General features: G+C 36.0%; 1 protein-coding gene across 1 annotated transcript; it reads right to left on the bottom strand.

The window, feature by feature from the left end:
- Positions 1-1423: 1423 nt before the first annotated feature.
- LOC112058021 (protein twisted gastrulation) lies at positions 1424-17939 on the bottom strand. Its single transcript, XM_052887734.1, has 5 exons — positions 17441-17939; positions 16748-16954; positions 7320-7455; positions 6196-6264; positions 1424-4090 (listed from the first exon to the last, which is right to left on the bottom strand). The coding sequence occupies exons 1-5, from the start codon at positions 17640-17642 to the stop codon at positions 3982-3984; spliced, it is 723 nt and encodes a 240-aa protein (XP_052743694.1). The 5' UTR covers positions 17643-17939; the 3' UTR covers positions 1424-3981.
- Between the last annotated feature and the right edge of the window lie 1622 nt (positions 17940-19561).

Raw genomic sequence — 19561 nt, 5'->3', positions numbered from 1 at the left:
AAATGACAGTAAATATTCACATTGGAAATAGGTTGCCTAGTAAAGTTGCGGCCGGATAGTATTGATTAAATTTATTTAATCAACTTTCCTCATTGGATTATAAAAAAAGGCGTACACTAGTTAAAAGAACAACCCAACAGAATTTAAAACGTAAAGGTTGCCTGCTTTCACACTGCAACTTTGAGATTGCCAGATATAAACAGTTGAGTAATGTTATTATTTATCATCATATAATTAGTCGTCTAATTAGCTTATTATTATTCGTTAGCTGATTATTTTAGGCTTAATTTAACTGTATTAAGTTGCCTTTCATCTAGTACATGGTTTCTTCGATTTTGTATGAAAATTGCCTGGCCGCAATTTAAGTAGGCAACCTATTTGCAATGTGTCACTGTGAATATTATCAACCATTTATTTCTCATCACTAATAAATAACAGATGAGGTTATATATTTCTAATGCCGGATCATAGACTATTATAATGATGTTATATTTTTATTCTAGAATACCTACTTAAAAATACACTATCTTAATGTGACTAACCACTTTACTTATAATAATAAACAGTAGTATCAAAACAAGTATATAATTATATAACTTTGAATCTATTGCTAGATGTTGCTCACTTTTTTATACCTCGGAAATATTTTTTTTAGATGAAACAATGTCCTATCTTGTTTTCCTCGAGAATTTAATATTCGTTTATAGTACTTAACCCAAACCAAAAAATTCTGAATTCTACTACAATTGAGTAGTTAAAGCATGACAAACAAACAGACTCGCTACCATATAATGTATGTATAAAATTAAAGATTATTTTGTTAGAGTAATCTATAAGTATCAAAATTATTTGTACAAACATCGCGTTTGGCACTCGGAGAGTGAATAAAATATTATTAAATAGAGCAACTTCTTTGCCCCTTCTTATGCTAAAAATTGGCATAATGGAAAGAACTTAAGGAATTTCAACAACACAATATTATTGGAAAGTATAGTATATATAGTACAATAGGGATGATGACAGTTTTTTTAATTGTATATAGGTAAACTAATAGTAAAGCAATTTTGTAAAAAGAACAGGGTATCTGCGATCATTACTTTCGGAGCTACAGGCATTTAAAGGGTCAGATTTGCGGCGCTGCCGCGGATCCCTGAAAAACGCCCTATACAAAATGGCACGAACTGATGACGTCGTAGGTAATGTAATGTAATGATCGTAAGATTTGCATGTGCGTTCAAACAAAATTACTAATATCTTTGTTATTTCTGCGTTTATGCTTATAGTTCACATATTAAAAAATATCACATTTAATGTAAGGAAGCTAAAACTGTATGAATTTTCATCTAATTACGATAAAATATTTTTAATAGATTTTGTAATTTTATAATCTGATTTATTTTGCAAATATCCAGACAATCTTTGCTTTTTATGTATAAATTAGTTAACATTGACTCTATTTACCCGAATGTATCATAAAAATCAATATATTCAAACCTAGTCATCATCCCCATTACAGTGTGTGCAAAGACTTTGCAATGTGCAGGTACTATAACAAAATATACTGTAAACTCTTTATAACGTCACTCGATTTAACGACAAGTTTCCTAATACGTCAAAAACTTTAACTTAAAGCAAAGAAGTGACATTACAATTTCAGACAACTTACGGATTGACTATCTGACGCTTATCAGTAGCGCTAACATGCATAGACAAAATCCAACCAATGGCAGCACAGATATAAGAGGTAACTAGATTTATAAAGTGTCAAATCTTTGTATTGAAACCAGCGTACCCAGGGGCGTGGCCTAAATGGCTGTTTAATATTTAGTGAAAAATGATATATGACACCCTTACTTTATAGTTCAATATTATTTATTCCTTCTGTCACAGAATAAAACAAGACTGCCAGTACATGCGCGGACACGCTTGCGTTGTTCCGCACACCCGGGTGTACGCGGGCCACGCCCCCTTGCTACTTCTATTGCTAAAAGCGTTAGCTTTTAGCGTTGTCTGTTCTGTGAATGGCAGTGCAACCGGAAATAACGCTCTCTTTCATTGCATCTCTTTCGTACTAACGCAATGAAAGAGAGCGAGAGAACTGGGACAACTCTGCCGCCATTGGAAAATATTTTGTCTGTTTCTCTTCACTTGGTCGCATGTTAGCGTCACAGAAGGAGGTGAAACTGGACTATATATTTTGTCAGCTATGAAATATTTATGAAAAATGGTTTTAAAAGATTCACAAATTTTGTAAAAAATAAACAAATACTATCATTGTCACTGCAACATAAAAATAAATGATTTGTGATATTTTTGAAGGGATAAATTCTTTTTTATTGTGTAAAAAATAGGGTTTTTACCTATTTTTGCTGTATTAGGCAAACAGTTCATTAGCTGCTATATTAGCTTTCGCATGTGAAGTAGATATACAAATTTCATGATCGACAATACATATTACTAAATTAAAACTAACTAAAAATAATTTCACAAGGACGGACAGTACAAAACAAACGGATTCGAAGATCTATGGTGCAGCCATCTTGAAAAGTAATTATGTGTTTATATTGAGAAAATACCTGCAGGCCTATTCACTATCTTTGACGTATTGAGATTTTATGTAACGATTGTCATTACTGGTGGATATCATACAGTAGGTAAATAACATTTTATCAATTGATTTGGTGGTTATTTTAATAAGTTGGTAATAAATACCAAAATAGTGAATTTGCCAGCTGGATGATACAAACATAAATAATATTGTTGTAAAATATATAGGTACCATACAGAAATTTAGTACATTCAATGACTTATTGATTGTATTTATTTTGAGTATTTTGTACAAATAATCTTCTTTTTATAAACTAGCTTTATGGCTCTGCGTTCTAGTTCGATTGAGCCTGCAAATAATGGAGACGAGGGACCATAGAATTAAGACTTTTAAGAAATACCAATGTTTTCGAATCACGATTACAATAAATAAAAAATTAAAGCACATAAAAGATCCATGAAATCCAATACCATGAGTACATCGAAATAGGTAATTAATAATCTATGAAGTAATAATATAATGGAAACATTAATTATTACATAATATAACATTTAAAAAATCGTTTCATTAAAAAATTTGGCTTAACTACAGTCTTCATCTAATTAGCTTAAAAATATTTTCAACACTGGATTATTTCACTGTAAAGGCACATACATAAGTATTATAAAATATTATGTAATATTATTCTATAATTATTTTTTACTTATATTGTTAATAAAGTTGGACTTATATTGTAAATAAACCTATGACATAACATCTGAATGTAGGGAACTTTTAGGGTTCTGTACTCAAAAGTTAAATCGGAACCCTATTACTAAGATAATCCAGTGTCGTGTTTTAATTCAAGTCGTTTCTGAAAGAACCACAAAAATTTTGTAATTTAAACGGCTTGACTTAAAACACGACACTGGATTGGCGCCGCCTTCAAACTGATCAGAATAGCTTGATCAGTTTGACTATTTAACTTTGATTATTTAACTGATCAGAAGGTATAGCGCACATAGGTAAGATGTTATTTTTTGCTTTTTAGTTCAGTTTAATTTTTGAGTTGGAAGTCGGTTGAATTTTTTATTATTAAAATTTTTGTTATAGATAATGGTACGGAACCCTTCGTACACGAGTCGACTCGCACTCGGCCGGTTTTTTTGTTTCCTATTTATTTGTATTTATTCCTACTGATTAGACACAATTTGACTTTAAAATTTGATTCTCCCAAAAACATTGGCATGAACCATGTCCACACAATAATTGAGCAGATTATTTTTGTAAAATGATTTTTAGCATGCATTTTACTGCTGAATCCTTAGTAACATCAAATTATAACGTAATTGTATGAATGTAAAGGTATTTTTCAAAAAAGATGTGACGTTTGAAAATGAAGGTAGTTTAAAAAATTTGACATTTGAAAATGACGGTAGTTTGAAAAAGTAGTGTTACACGGACTGCGCGTCGACCTCCTCCCCGTAGTCGAGGTCGTCGTACGACAGATCGTCGGTGATGGCGCCCTCTGGCGTCTCCTTACCGCCGGGGCATGCCAGACATCTGCAATGGGGATGATGACCAGGTTTGAATATATTCATTTTTATGATACATTCGGGTAAATACGGTCAAAATGTTAACTAATTTATACATAAAAAGCAAAGATTGTCTGAATATTTGCAAAATAAATAACATTATAAAATTTCAAAATCTATTAAAAATCTTTTATCGTAATTAGATGAAAATTCATACAGTTTCAGCTTCCTTACATTAAATGTGACATTTTTTAATAGATTAACTATACGGCTTGAACTAATTACATCACTAATACTTGATACCTACCGCCTTCAAACTGATCGCACTGAGCTTACCGAAAAGGTAGCACATACGATGTTATTTTTCGCTATTTAGTGTAGTAAAAACATTTTTATAATTTTGAAGTTGGTTGTATTTTTTTTATTATTTAATTATGTTTTCGTAGTTTATTTTAATTTGAATCCGTGAGGAAACCTGCGTACCTGAGAATTTTCTTAATCCTCTACACGTGTGAAGACTGCCAATTCGGATTGGGCCAGCGTGGTGGACTATTCACCTAACTTCTCTCATTCAGAGAAGACACTCGTGCTCAGCAGTGAGTCGAATATAGTTTGATAATGATTATGATGATGAAAGACACATAATTAATTCAATTAATTGTCAACACCGGCATGTCACTGGATACGTGTCGCGCACACATTTGTATGCTAATACCGGCCTTGCGTGGCGCAGGTGTTCCTAGATATACGAGACGGTCGATGATACTTCAATCTCGACTTTGCTAACTTACGGAAACACGATCATATTGTCTCATTTATAGTTTGTTAGATTTTTTAGAAATAAATATTTTAGATTAGATTCCCACAACTAAAATATTCATGTGATGAGGGGTGTTTTCCAGTGTCTGTTTTTCATAACTCTGGGGTTATATTCTTTACCGAAAATTAATTTAAAATGTTCAAGGAACATTTGTTCTAAAATTATATCCTAAAATGTGTCCCATATACGCATCCTTATAATTATGACGTAGCTAAGTTTTACTCATTTTAAAATGCAAGGATAGATAGGCGTGTGTTACATGGATAGTCGAAATTATTTGATTTACTTTTTATGAAAACATATAGTTTTATTTTTTAGTTGTAAAAATATGAATTTTGTAGTTCGGCTCCTATAAATGGACTCGTCAACACATTGAAGTTATGGGAAATTGGCAATTCGTTCGTAACACCCCGGTGGTCCGCGCGGGCCGGGAGGGGAATAACGATGCCCCGTATGCACAACTTCATACCCTCGCAGTCCTTCCCTCTGCCCCGCGCGCGCGACCCCTCGTCACCGTGCATATCATATAGGAATGTCATCGACGAGCTTGCCAAGCTATAACATAACCCCGCCATTCCCCATCGAAGCAGTATGGTGGGTCTAAGCTCCATAACCGCTCTCATATAAAGACGGAGGCCAGGCCCTGTAATGAGCCGTTAAAATCTATACTAATATTAAAAAGCTGAAGAGTTTGTTTGTTTGCTTGAACGTGCTAATCTCAGAAACTACTGGTCCGATTTGAAAAATTCTTTTAGTGTTAGATAGGCAATTTATCGAGGAAGGCTATAGGCTAAATATTATCCCCGTATTCCCACGGGAACGGGTACCACGCGGGTTTAACCGCGCGGCGTTAGCTAGTAAGTTAATAATGAACACAAATGGAGTGTTTTAATAAAGTCCTTGCACAACGTATGTTTACTACAACTCGCGCGCAGTTCTATTTTAGTTTGTATACGTTGCTGGACTTTGCAAGGTTTTACCTGAATACATTTTGTGCCTTAATTAGAATATCGATGCAGCGATTACCTGTAATCGCAATCTATTTTATATATATCTTAATATCTTAAAATATAATTGCGAAAGGTCATTCATCACGAAATCTCGCAAACCGCTTTACGTACAAAGATGAAATTTGACAGGGAGGTAGTCTATAGTTAGTAGGTATCCACTAAGAACAGATTTCGGCGATAGGGCCGGATAAAAAGGTCTAAAGGCGGACGAAGGACGCTAAATTCGGATCACTTTTTGCGGTGATTTTGTACGCACTTAACATATCCATAGGATAAAATAATCATTAGTTGTTGGTCCATTACCTGCTCTCATTGATGCCATAGTAGAGACACTTGTCACCGACGCACTCGCAGCATCCGTCATGGAACCATCTGGAAAATCAAATTCAATATTTATTATATTTACACTAAGCTTATAGTAAGGTTAAAGATCTTACAAGTACATCTGGTTATCCAGTATTATATTATTAAGATTATTGTTCCACGCTCTCTGATTAGGTAAAGTTACCTGAAGCTGTTGGAGCACATGGAGCGGCAGGAGGCGCCGCACTTGTCGCACGACATGCACTGCGACATGTAGGCGACCGTGCAGTTGAATGTCACTATGTCGCGGCTGACGGGCTCGGACTCTTGTTCCACGCTCTGATTGGATAAAGTCACCTGAAGCTGTTGGAGCCCATGGAGCGGCAGGAGGCGCGGCACTTGTCACACGACATGCACTGCGACATGTAGGCGACCGTGCAGTTGAATGTCACTATGTCGCGGCTGACGGGCTCGGACTCTTGTTCCACGCTCTGATTGGATAAAGTCACCTGAAGCTGTTGGAGCCCATGGAGCGGCAGGAGGCGCGGCACTTGTCGCACGACATGCACTGCGACATGTAGGCGACCGTGCAGTTGAATGTCACTATGTCGCGGCTGACGGGCTCGGACTCTTGTTCCACGCTCTGATTGGATAAAGTCACCTGAAGCTGTTGGAGCCCATGGAGCGGCAGGAGGCGCGGCACTTGTCGCACGACATGCACTGCGACATGTAGGCGACTGTGCAGTTGAATGTCACGTCACTATGTCGCGGCTGACGGGCTCGGACTCTTGTACCACGCTCTCTGATTTGGCAAAGTTACCTGAAGCTGTTGGAGCCCATAGAGCGGCAGGAGGCGCGGCACTTGTCGCACGACATGCACTGCGACATGTAGGCGACCGTGCAGTTGAATGTCACTATGTCGCGGCTGACGGGCTCGGACTCTTGTTCCACGCTCTGATTGGATAAAGTCACCTGAAGCTGTTGGAGCCCATGGAGCGGCAGGAGGCGCGACACTTGTCGCACGACATGCACTGCGACATGTAGGCGACCGTGCAGTTGAATGTCACTATGTCGCGGCTGACGGGCTCGGACTCTTGTTCCACGCTCTGATTGGATAAAGTCACCTGAAGCTGTTGGAGCCCATGGAGCGGCAGGAGGCGCGACACTTGTCGCACGACATGCACTGCGACATGTAGGCGACCGTGCAGTTGAATGTCACTATGTCGCGGCTGACGGGCTCGGACTCTTGTTCCACGCTCTCTGTAAGTTGTGACTCTCGATATACTTAATTACTTATATGAGTACATATACATTAGTATACACATAATACGATCTTTTTAGCTTATAATTTTCTACAAGAGATTTTTTTATATACCTAAATGACTAATCTTTTCTGACATTAGTGCAACAGGTAGGCATTAAAACTCTAAACTCTCTGAATTGAATACCAAATATTAATCAGAAACAACTGTATTTTAATAACAATAGGTATAATAAATATTTTTTAATTTCAGACTTCTCTATTCTATGTAGATATAGATAACATTCAAATTTAAAAAGAGATGAAAAGGATACATCTAAAATGTACAGTTGAGAACAGGTAAAAAAATTCTACTGTGTATGAGTCACTTAGGTGCAAAATGAATGGAATAAACCCTCTTTCTTGTTATCATGTTCCTAGAAGATACAGGTGTGGATAATAAAATATGCAAACCAACTAATTTTAGAATGTTACTATAAAATAAATTACTTAATATTCAATTATGAATTATATTTAAATGCAAAGTAGGTAACTTGAGATTTTGTATTATTTATTACATAAATATCATGTTACAGATCATGTGTCACTAGACATTTTACTAATTACAAAAATCCTTAGTCATTTCCACACTGGTAGGCCTAACATGGGACCCATTACATTATCTTGTAAAGACAAATCTATACTAATATTATAAAGAGGTAATCTATACTAATATTATAAAGAGGTAAAGTTTGTAAGTTTGTAAGTTTGTCACATTTTTTAAATGGGGTAATCTTCGGAACTACTGGTCCGATTTTAAAAATTCTTTCACCAGTAGAATGCTACATTATCGGGGAGTGCTATAGGCTATATTTTATATTGATATCATATATATTAGCCGAGTTATCACAGTTTTTGTCATACAGGTCAGACCGAAAATCCTCTTAGGCAGACTTATTCGCATGCGCTGCCTTAACCATTGTGTAAAATTGAAATTAATGTATGGAGGCTTTATGTATCTTTAAAAGTTCTACAAAAAAGTCCGCGACACCATATACCTATCTTCTATACATTAGCAGATATAGTACCTTTTGTGTTTTAAAAATTATTAATTTTATATACTTAGGTTTGCGTCATTATTTATGCTACTTAACTTAAATCCTTATCAAAATAAATTATTTAGTAATCACAAGGATGTTATGGAGATAAGATTTGCCCTTTATAGTATGTTAATTAGTTAAATAGTTTCAGAGATAATACAAAATTTCTAAAAGGCGGAATGCCGCTTATGTTTAAGCGCCAACCGCCAAATTAAGTTGAACCTTCCTCTATAGGTTTCTACGTATTTTATAGGGATCAGCATTTTTGGTTACTAAACTCTATGTATGCGTTTTATCCATTTACCAATAGATGGCGTTGAGCAAAAACACCATATTTTTGTACGGCGCTAGGGAGATTTATGCCGACTACATGATGATCGAAATTGATTGTTCATATATTGGTGTTGGTGGTGAAAAATTTACTTAGATTTTGGCAAGTCGATGTTAATTGTTAATGATTAATTGATTATGTTCTACTTCTAGGCACGTACGTACCACCGTAGTCCGTACCACCGACCACGTAGGTAGTTAAAGTCAGCTAGGTAGAGGTACTGTTTGTCTGACTCTGTCTATTTACGTATTTGCTTATTAGATTTAGAAATAGAGATTAGTCATTAGAGACATACTTTAAGTTTTAATTTATAGTTTAGATACGTCGTACTTTCTTTGTTTAGGTTCAGGACCAGGTTCAGGTAATCAGGTTTAAACTTTAAATTCAAATAAATAATTTGTAATTTTATTTTATTCGTTTCGTTTCGACTTTCGACTTTCGTCATACGTATTTCGTGTAATTAGTTATTATTTCGTTTTATGGTATTATTTCGATTGTTGTGTATATAAATTAACTAGCGGACGCCCGCGACTTCGTCTGCGTAAAATTCGATGTCAATTTTACTACTACCCCCTAACGTAACCTAACCTACCCTACCCCTACCATACCCCTACCCTATCACTACCCCAACCCTACCACTGCCCCAACCCTACCCCTACCCTACCCCTACCTTACCTATACCCTACCCCAATCCTACCCGTACCCTCCCCGTACCCTATCCCTTTCCTACCCCTATCCCACCCGTACCCCTATCTCACGCCTATCCTACCCCTACCCTGCCACTTCCCTATCCTACCCGTACCTCTACCCTACCACTACCCTACCTCTACCCCGACCCTACCACTACCCTAAACCCGGCCCTAAACCTACCCTACCCCTACACTACCCCTACGCTTCCCTACCCGTACCCTAACCTACCCTGTAACTTCTCTATCTTACTCCTACCCTTAGCAAAATCGGTCCAGTCCTTCGAGAGTGGTGGATATGTATGATATGTATGACCAAGAGAAATAGAGACTTCTATGCTAATAATATAAAGAGGTAAAGTTCGTGTGGTTGTAGGAGGTAATCTCTGGATCTACTAAACCGATTTGGAAAATTGTTTTACCAATAGAAAGCTACGTTATTTGCGAGTGTCCAAGGCTATGTTTGATCCCCATATTCACACGGGAACGGGAACTACGTAAATGAAAGCGCCGGGCGTCATATAGTGGAATTTCTGCGTCTTTTAGAAATTTTGTATTAGGTATCTCCGAAACTATTTAAGTAATTAACATACTGTAAAGGGCAAATCTTATCTCCATAATACCCTTGTGATTATTAAATAATTTATTTTAATAAGGATTAAAGTTTAGTTGTATAAATAATGACGTAAACCTAAGTATATAAAATTAATAATTTTTAAAACACAAAAGGCCTTTTTTCTTCTATATATCATCTAATATATAGAAGATAGATATGTGGTGTCGCGGACTTTTTTGTAGAACTTTTAAAGATACATAAAGTCTCCATATATTAATTTAAATTTTACACAATAGTTAATGATTGATAATAATAATAGAGATAGGCAGCGCATGCGAATAAGTCTGTATAAGAGGATTTTCAGTCCGACCTGTATGACAAAAACTGTGATAACTCGGCTAATATATATGATACCAGTATAAAATATAACCTATAGCACTCCCCGATAATGTAGCATTCTACTGGTGAAAGAATTTTTAAAATCGGACCAGTAGTTCCGAAGATTACCCCATTTAAAAAATGTGACAAACTTACAAACTTTACCTCTTTATAATATTAGTATAGATAGTATAGACTACGTATGTATATCTTTTACAAAATTAAGTTAACACAAAACAGTAAACAGGTAAAGTTTGTAAGTTTGTCACATTTTTTAAATGGGGTAATCTTCGGAACTACTGGTCCGATTTTAAAAATTCTTTCACCAGTAGAATGCTACATTATCGGGGAGTGCTATAGGTTATATTTTATACTGGTATCATATATATTAGCCGAGTTATCACAGTTTTTGTCATACAGGTCGGACTGAAAATCCTCTTATACAGACTTATTCGCATGCGCTGCCTATCTCTATTATTATTATCAATCATTAACTATTGTGTAAAATTTAAATTAATATATGGAGACTTTATGTATCTTTAAAAGTTCTACAAAAAAGTCCGCGACACCACATATCTATCTTCTATATATTAGATGATATATAGAAGAAAAAAGGCCTTTTGTGTTTTAAAAATTATTAATTTTATATACTTAGGTTTACGTCATTATTTATACAACTAAACTTTAATCCTTATTAAAATAAATTATTTAATAATCACAAGGGTATTATGGAGATAAGATTTGCCCTTTACAGTATGTTAATTACTTAAATAGTTTCGGAGATACCTAATACAAAATTTCTAAAAGACGCAGAAATTCCACTATATGACGCCCGGCGCTTTCATTTACGTAGTTCCCGTTCCCGTGTGAATATGGGGATCAAACATAGCCTTGGACACTCGCAAATAACGTAGCTTTCTATTGGTAAAACAATTTTCCAAATCGGTTTAGTAGATCCAGAGATTACCTCCTACAACCACACAAACTTTACCTCTTTATATTATTAGCATAGAAGTCTCTATTTCTCTTGGTCATACATATCATACATATCCACCACTCTCGAAGGACTGGACCGATTTTGCTAAGGGTAGGAGTAAGATAGAGAAGTTACAGGGTAGGTTAGGGTACGGGTAGGGAAGCGTAGGGGTAGTGTAGGGGTAGGGTAGGTTTAGGGCCGGGTTTAGGGTAGTGGTAGGGTCGGGGTAGAGGTAGGGTAGTGGTAGGGTAGAGGTACGGGTAGGATAGGGAAGTGGCAGGGTAGGGGTAGGATAGGCGTGAGATAGGGGTACGGGTGGGATAGGGGTAGGAAAGGGATAGGGTACGGGGAGGGTACGGGTAGGATTGGGGTAGGGTATAGGTAAGGTAGGGGTAGGGTAGGGGTAGGGTTGGGGCAGTGGTAGGGTTGGGGTAGTGATAGGGTAGGGGTATGGTAGGGGTAGGGTAGGTTAGGTTACGTTAGGGGGTAGTAGTAAAATTGACATCGAATTTTACGCAGACGAAGTCGCGGGCGTCCGCTAGTCTATACTAATATTATAAAGAGGTAAAGTTTGTAAGTTTGTAAGTTTGTCACATTTTTTAAATGGGGTAATCTTCGGAACTACTGGTCCGATTTTAAAAATTCTTTCACCAGTAGAATGCTACATTATCGGGGAGTGCTATAGGCTATATTTTATATTGATATCATATATATTAGCCGAGTTATCACAGTTTTTGTCATACAGGTCAGACCGAAAATCCTCTTAGGCAGACTTATTCGCATGCGCTGCCTTAACCATTGTGTAAAATTGAAATTAATGTATGGAGGCTTTATGTATCTTTAAAAGTTCTACAAAAAAGTCCGCGACACCATATACCTATCTTCTATACATTAGCAGATATAGTACCTTTTGTGTTTTAAAAATTATTAATTTTATATACTTAGGTTTGCGTCATTATTTATGCTACTTAACTTAAATCCTTATCAAAATAAATTATTTAGTAATCACAAGGATGTTATGGAGATAAGATTTGCCCTTTATAGTATGTTAATTAGTTAAATAGTTTCAGAGATAATACAAAATTTCTAAAAGGCGGAATGCCGCTTATGTTTAAGCGCCAACCGCCAAATTAAGTTGAACCTTCCTCTATAGGTTTCTACGTATTTTATAGGGATCAGCATTTTTGGTTACTAAACTCTATGTATGCGTTTTATCCATTTACCAATAGATGGCGTTGAGCAAAAACACCATATTTTTGTACGGCGCTAGGGAGATTTATGCCGACTACATGATGATCGAAATTGATTGTTCATATATTGGTGTTGGTGGTGAAAAATTTACTTAGATTTTGGCAAGTCGATGTTAATTGTTAATGATTAATTGATTATGTTCTACTTCTAGGCACGTACGTACCACCGTAGTCCGTACCACCGACCACGTAGGTAGTTAAAGTCAGCTAGGTAGAGGTACTGTTTGTCTGACTCTGTCTATTTACGTATTTGCTTATTAGATTTAGAAATAGAGATTAGTCATTAGAGACATACTTTAAGTTTTAATTTATAGTTTAGATACGTCGTACTTTCTTTGTTTAGGTTCAGGACCAGGTTCAGGTAATCAGGTTTAAACTTTAAATTCAAATAAATAATTTGTAATTTTATTTTATTCGTTTCGTTTCGACTTTCGACTTTCGTCATACGTATTTCGTGTAATTAGTTATTATTTCGTTTTATGGTATTATTTCGATTGTTGTGTATATAAATTAACTAGCGGACGCCCGCGACTTCGTCTGCGTAAAATTCGATGTCAATTTTACTACTACCCCCTAACGTAACCTAACCTACCCTACCCCTACCATACCCCTACCCTATCACTACCCCAACCCTACCACTGCCCCAACCCTACCCCTACCCTACCCCTACCTTACCTATACCCTACCCCAATCCTACCCGTACCCTCCCCGTACCCTATCCCTTTCCTACCCCTATCCCACCCGTACCCCTATCTCACGCCTATCCTACCCCTACCCTGCCACTTCCCTATCCTACCCGTACCTCTACCCTACCACTACCCTACCTCTACCCCGACCCTACCACTACCCTAAACCCGGCCCTAAACCTACCCTACCCCTACACTACCCCTACGCTTCCCTACCCGTACCCTAACCTACCCTGTAACTTCTCTATCTTACTCCTACCCTTAGCAAAATCGGTCCAGTCCTTCGAGAGTGGTGGATATGTATGATATGTATGACCAAGAGAAATAGAGACTTCTATGCTAATAATATAAAGAGGTAAAGTTCGTGTGGTTGTAGGAGGTAATCTCTGGATCTACTAAACCGATTTGGAAAATTGTTTTACCAATAGAAAGCTACGTTATTTGCGAGTGTCCAAGGCTATGTTTGATCCCCATATTCACACGGGAACGGGAACTACGTAAATGAAAGCGCCGGGCGTCATATAGTGGAATTTCTGCGTCTTTTAGAAATTTTGTATTAGGTATCTCCGAAACTATTTAAGTAATTAACATACTGTAAAGGGCAAATCTTATCTCCATAATACCCTTGTGATTATTAAATAATTTATTTTAATAAGGATTAAAGTTTAGTTGTATAAATAATGACGTAAACCTAAGTATATAAAATTAATAATTTTTAAAACACAAAAGGCCTTTTTTCTTCTATATATCATCTAATATATAGAAGATAGATATGTGGTGTCGCGGACTTTTTTGTAGAACTTTTAAAGATACATAAAGTCTCCATATATTAATTTAAATTTTACACAATAGTTAATGATTGATAATAATAATAGAGATAGGCAGCGCATGCGAATAAGTCTGTATAAGAGGATTTTCAGTCCGACCTGTATGACAAAAACTGTGATAACTCGGCTAATATATATGATACCAGTATAAAATATAACCTATAGCACTCCCCGATAATGTAGCATTCTACTGGTGAAAGAATTTTTAAAATCGGACCAGTAGTTCCGAAGATTACCCCATTTAAAAAATGTGACAAACTTACAAACTTTACCTCTTTATAATATTAGTATAGATAGTATAGACTACGTATGTATATCTTTTACAAAATTAAGTTAACACAAAACAGTAAACAGGTAAAGTTTGTAAGTTTGTCACATTTTTTAAATGGGGTAATCTTCGGAACTACTGGTCCGATTTTAAAAATTCTTTCACCAGTAGAATGCTACATTATCGGGGAGTGCTATAGGTTATATTTTATACTGGTATCATATATATTAGCCGAGTTATCACAGTTTTTGTCATACAGGTCGGACTGAAAATCCTCTTATACAGACTTATTCGCATGCGCTGCCTATCTCTATTATTATTATCAATCATTAACTATTGTGTAAAATTTAAATTAATATATGGAGACTTTATGTATCTTTAAAAGTTCTACAAAAAAGTCCGCGACACCACATATCTATCTTCTATATATTAGATGATATATAGAAGAAAAAAGGCCTTTTGTGTTTTAAAAATTATTAATTTTATATACTTAGGTTTACGTCATTATTTATACAACTAAACTTTAATCCTTATTAAAATAAATTATTTAATAATCACAAGGGTATTATGGAGATAAGATTTGCCCTTTACAGTATGTTAATTACTTAAATAGTTTCGGAGATACCTAATACAAAATTTCTAAAAGACGCAGAAATTCCACTATATGACGCCCGGCGCTTTCATTTACGTAGTTCCCGTTCCCGTGTGAATATGGGGATCAAACATAGCCTTGGACACTCGCAAATAACGTAGCTTTCTATTGGTAAAACAATTTTCCAAATCGGTTTAGTAGATCCAGAGATTACCTCCTACAACCACACAAACTTTACCTCTTTATATTATTAGCATAGAAGTCTCTATTTCTCTTGGTCATACATATCATACATATCCACCACTCTCGAAGGACTGGACCGATTTTGCTAAGGGTAGGAGTAAGATAGAGAAGTTACAGGGTAGGTTAGGGTACGGGTAGGGAAGCGTAGGGGTAGTGTAGGGGTAGGGTAGGTTTAGGGCCGGGTTTAGGGTAGTGGTAGGGTCGGGGTAGAGGTAGGGTAGTGGTAGGGTAGAGGTACGGGTAGGATAGGGAAGTGGCAGGGTAGGGGTAGGATAGGCGTGAGATAGGGGTACGGGTGGGATAGGGGTAGGAAAGGGATAGGGTACGGGGAGGGTACGGGTAGGATTGGGGTAGGGTATAGGTAAGGTAGGGGTAGGGTAGGGGTAGGGTTGGGGCAGTGGTAGGGTTGGGGTAGTGATAGGGTAGGGGTATGGTAGGGGTAGGGTAGGTTAGGTTACGTTAGGGGGTAGTAGTAAAATTGACATCGAATTTTACGCAGACGAAGTCGCGGGCGTCCGCTAGTAGATCAATAAAGTGTGGCCGCACAGAGATTGCGTTTCTGACTTCAGTCATGATTGAATGGGAAGAACATATTCAATTACAATAGCCTCATTAATATGTCTCATCACTACAAAGACAAACAGTTGGCATAACCTTGAAACAGCACAGTTCATCTCTCTACTTTTTGTCATTGATTTGTCTTCATGAGATTGTAGTGGTGTAAACGCCCTAAAGATACAGATTTTTCGGATATTAATTTGTCTTGGTATTCATCTTTTCAAAAGAGTGAAGTTAAACTTTGAGTAGGTAAATTAATGAATGAAATGAGAGCCAAATGTGATTACTGCATAAAAAGTAGTAAAATTGATTTGTGTAAAATGTAATATTATGAATTATCACACAGCCTATTGGCAATATTAATATTAAGAAGAGCTATTGAGGCTTTGCAAGTTTAACAAGTATCAACAACATAGCTTGTAAAAAAACAAAACATATTGTTGATCAATTTGTCTTTGTTATCAACCCATATTGGGATCACTGCTGAGCTTGAGTCTCCTCTCAGAATGAGAGGGGTTAGGCCAATAGTCCACTACGCTGGCCCAATGCGGATTTGCAGACTTCACACATGCAGAGAATTAAGAAAATTCTCTGATATGCAGGATTCCTCACGATGTTTTCCTTCACTGTTTGAGACATGAAATATTTAGTTTCTTAAAATGCACAGCACACAGCTGAAAAGCTGAAGGTGCATGCCCAGGACCAGATTCAATATTGTTAGAAATTATTGCTTCCTTTTTTTTTCATTACAATAGGACAAGATAGAAGAATGTTATAAATTCTGCCAACAATGTGTTTTTGTCTTCACTAGATATCTCACAAACATTTTTGCCCTACTGAACAGCACTAAAGCAAACTCACGTAAATGGTACACCAGCTGTCTCTCAGGAGTTGGTCTGTAGGCCGACAGATCAATGTCCACAGGATATGTGATGGACAGCCATCTTTGTTGTGGATCAGGATCGCTGGTCAAAGCGGTGAACAGTCCAGGAACATTGTCAGGCAACTCTTCAACGTATGACGACTTGGACAGCTCTGTTTGTGTGTCATTGGGCTTAGGACACATGTCTAAAAAAACAAATGCAAAGTTAGTAAATCAATTTTTAAGTGCAGTCAGGTCCTACTTATTACTAACGCTATCAAGAGTATATCTAACCTAGCCTATGCAGTGCATAGGGTGTAAAACTGTGGGTATGCACTGTATGCACAATTTGGTTAGAAAATGAAAAAATCCTGTTTCAATCCTCAGGAAAGGTTGTTTAAATGACTTTTGTTGTTTACTATGTGGCTCAATACGGTCAATTAGCCGCTTTTGTTCGCCTCAGTTCTGACACGCTATCTCTATTACAAAATCTTTGCCAACTGAGACTCAAGAGCGATCTCTGGCTGCAAAACAAACATGTAACAGTAATCTGGCAAAAAATATACAGACTTTACCCACATTATGAAAAAAAAATAAGTTAGAGTTAGATTGAGTAGCCACTTAGATCAAGATTTACCATGTATTTTGAAGGGTTAAGAGAACATATATGAACCTTTCCATATGATACTCACCAACACAACTGCAGCATTCGCTATACAAGTAACTCAGACAGTTGAAGCAGTCCTTGCAACACGAACAGTCCTTCAGATCACATTTGCAAGACTGTGTTAACATGCACTTCGAAACTACACTGGCACATATCGCTTCATTGCAAGCGTAAACTATGGACACTGCACTGAGAAATGACAATATAAAAACATATTTACTCTGCATTTTGAATTTAGCTTTTGTTGCACAAGTGACTATAAAAATTCAAGCACTTTATTGTTATTATTCCACGTTATAAAATATTCTAACACTGTTCAAGTTTACACACTGTCTAGATCATGTGATTACTGATAACTGAAACTTAAATGCAAACAAATAACAGTTTGTGATTAGAAATCGCCAGCTAAACTTCACATTCACAGTTTATGAGTAAACTAATAATTGTTTGTGATTACTGATTTTTATAAATACACGCAGCACAAGTTAATGGACAGTCGGAATTCCACAGAATGAAAAAAAGTTTGACAGTTTGACTTTGCTAATAATTTTGTCTGACCACAGATCATTTTAGTTCATTCCATCATTCTTAACTCTGCTATTTATGGTATTTTCGTATTTTTCAAGTTTTGGATTAAAGTGCTACAGCTTAAAATGGTTTTAGTTCTCGGGTTAAAATCATTTTAAATCATTTCAAAAAATAATTAGGTTATGAATAGACAGAATTAGTGATTTAACAACTGGACTCTTTGTAAAATAAATTGTTAGCAAATTATTTTTATGTTCTCTGTCTAGCGGTTTATGGACTGTAGCCAATGTTTTCAGAGTAAAAAATACTCGATAAACTGGCGGTTAATTTGAATTTCCGATAATATAATCAGAATATTTTCAGCGGAGAATTTAAACGCAGATAATACTATTGAATAATCAATATTATCTGCGTTCAAAAGATTAGCGTTATCAAATTATGTATGTTTTGTGCAGTAGTTTAGAATTAATAAATCGTGGACTTAACAAAATTCAATGACCTAGATCAATTACAGTATTGACTGTGTACGTAAAGTAGGTAGTTATAATAAAAGTAATAAAAATGTACTAAGTCGTAATTTTCTAAATTATATAGGTAATTAATTTAAAATTTTAAAATATTACCAATTAGCTGAATAGTTAAAATTTTAAGTATTATTTGGTATATGATAGTCTTAGGATATATAATGATGATATGAGAATGATAGATATTTGATGTTGGCACATGGCAACAGACATGTGTTTTTTTTTTATTTTTCAACAAATTCAATTGCATTTTCTAGAAACCACCAAACTTTGATAAAGATGATTATAAGATACGCCCAGATTATAAAGTATTTTGCACTGATTAAAGATACTTGAAATACCTACCTATGTACTATTACCATACCCCTGTGACTATCGACGTCCTTATTATCCTACTACTCGGATATTTTCACGACTTTTCTAATCTTATGGACCAAGGCATAATGATATAGTAGATAGAGTTTGGGTAATGAAAGACTGAAATTGCCCGCCAATAAAAAAAAATAGGAGTAAATTCTCAAAATTTACGAGTCGGTACACAGTGTTACAGAATGAATCATTAGAGTCCGGCCGCTCAGAGATTGCGTTTCTGACAGGTTGTGATCGAATGGGCGATGTAACTTTGAACTGGCGTACAAAGTTGTTGGACTGAGCTGTTTCAAGGTTATGCCAACTGTTTGTCTTTGTAGTGATGAGACAAAAACGAGACAATTGTAATTGTACCTATATGTTTGTCCGATTCGATCACAACATGTCATTATTTAAATTATCATCCTAAGCTCGCCTAACCACTTGGAGTAAGATGTCGTGATTGAAGTGAGTCGAAGTTTAAAAAGTTACCCTGAATTTACTTCAGACCAATCTGATTAAGAATAATGAAAATTCGTTAAATACTTTCAGAGATTAGTGTAGATTTTTTTTACATTTCTTATAACACATCATTTCTATTTATGATAGTATGTTTAATGTATGTACAGACAATCGTTTTCACTCTTTTATTTAGTACAGGAAAGATATAAATTATAAATCAGATGAAGATAACGTAATTATTGGATGGTAATGGATGGTAATCTATGTGTATTATTTTATAAATG

This window comes from Bicyclus anynana, chromosome 20 (assembly GCF_947172395.1).
Source record: "Bicyclus anynana chromosome 20, ilBicAnyn1.1, whole genome shotgun sequence".
NCBI lineage: Eukaryota > Metazoa > Arthropoda > Insecta > Lepidoptera > Nymphalidae > Bicyclus > Bicyclus anynana.
Note: the sequence above shows the minus strand (reverse complement) of the source record. Positions and strands in the feature narration are given on the sequence as shown.

What these genes read in the sequence shown, in the direction of transcription:
- LOC112058021 (XM_052887734.1), bottom strand. Translation starts at nt 17,642, where the DNA reads ATGCAGAGTAAATATGTTTTTATATTGTCATTTCTCAGTGCAGTGTCC. An exon ending in CGAATGCTGCAGTTGTGTTG is followed by an intron (nt 16,955 to 17,440) that starts GTGAGTATCATA and finishes TTGTTTTTTTAG; the next exon opens with ACATGTGTCCTAAGCCCAAT. An exon ending in ATGGGCTCCAACAGCTTCAG is followed by an intron (nt 6,265 to 7,319) that starts GTGACTTTATCC and finishes TTGATTTTCCAG; the next exon opens with ATGGTTCCATGACGGATGCT.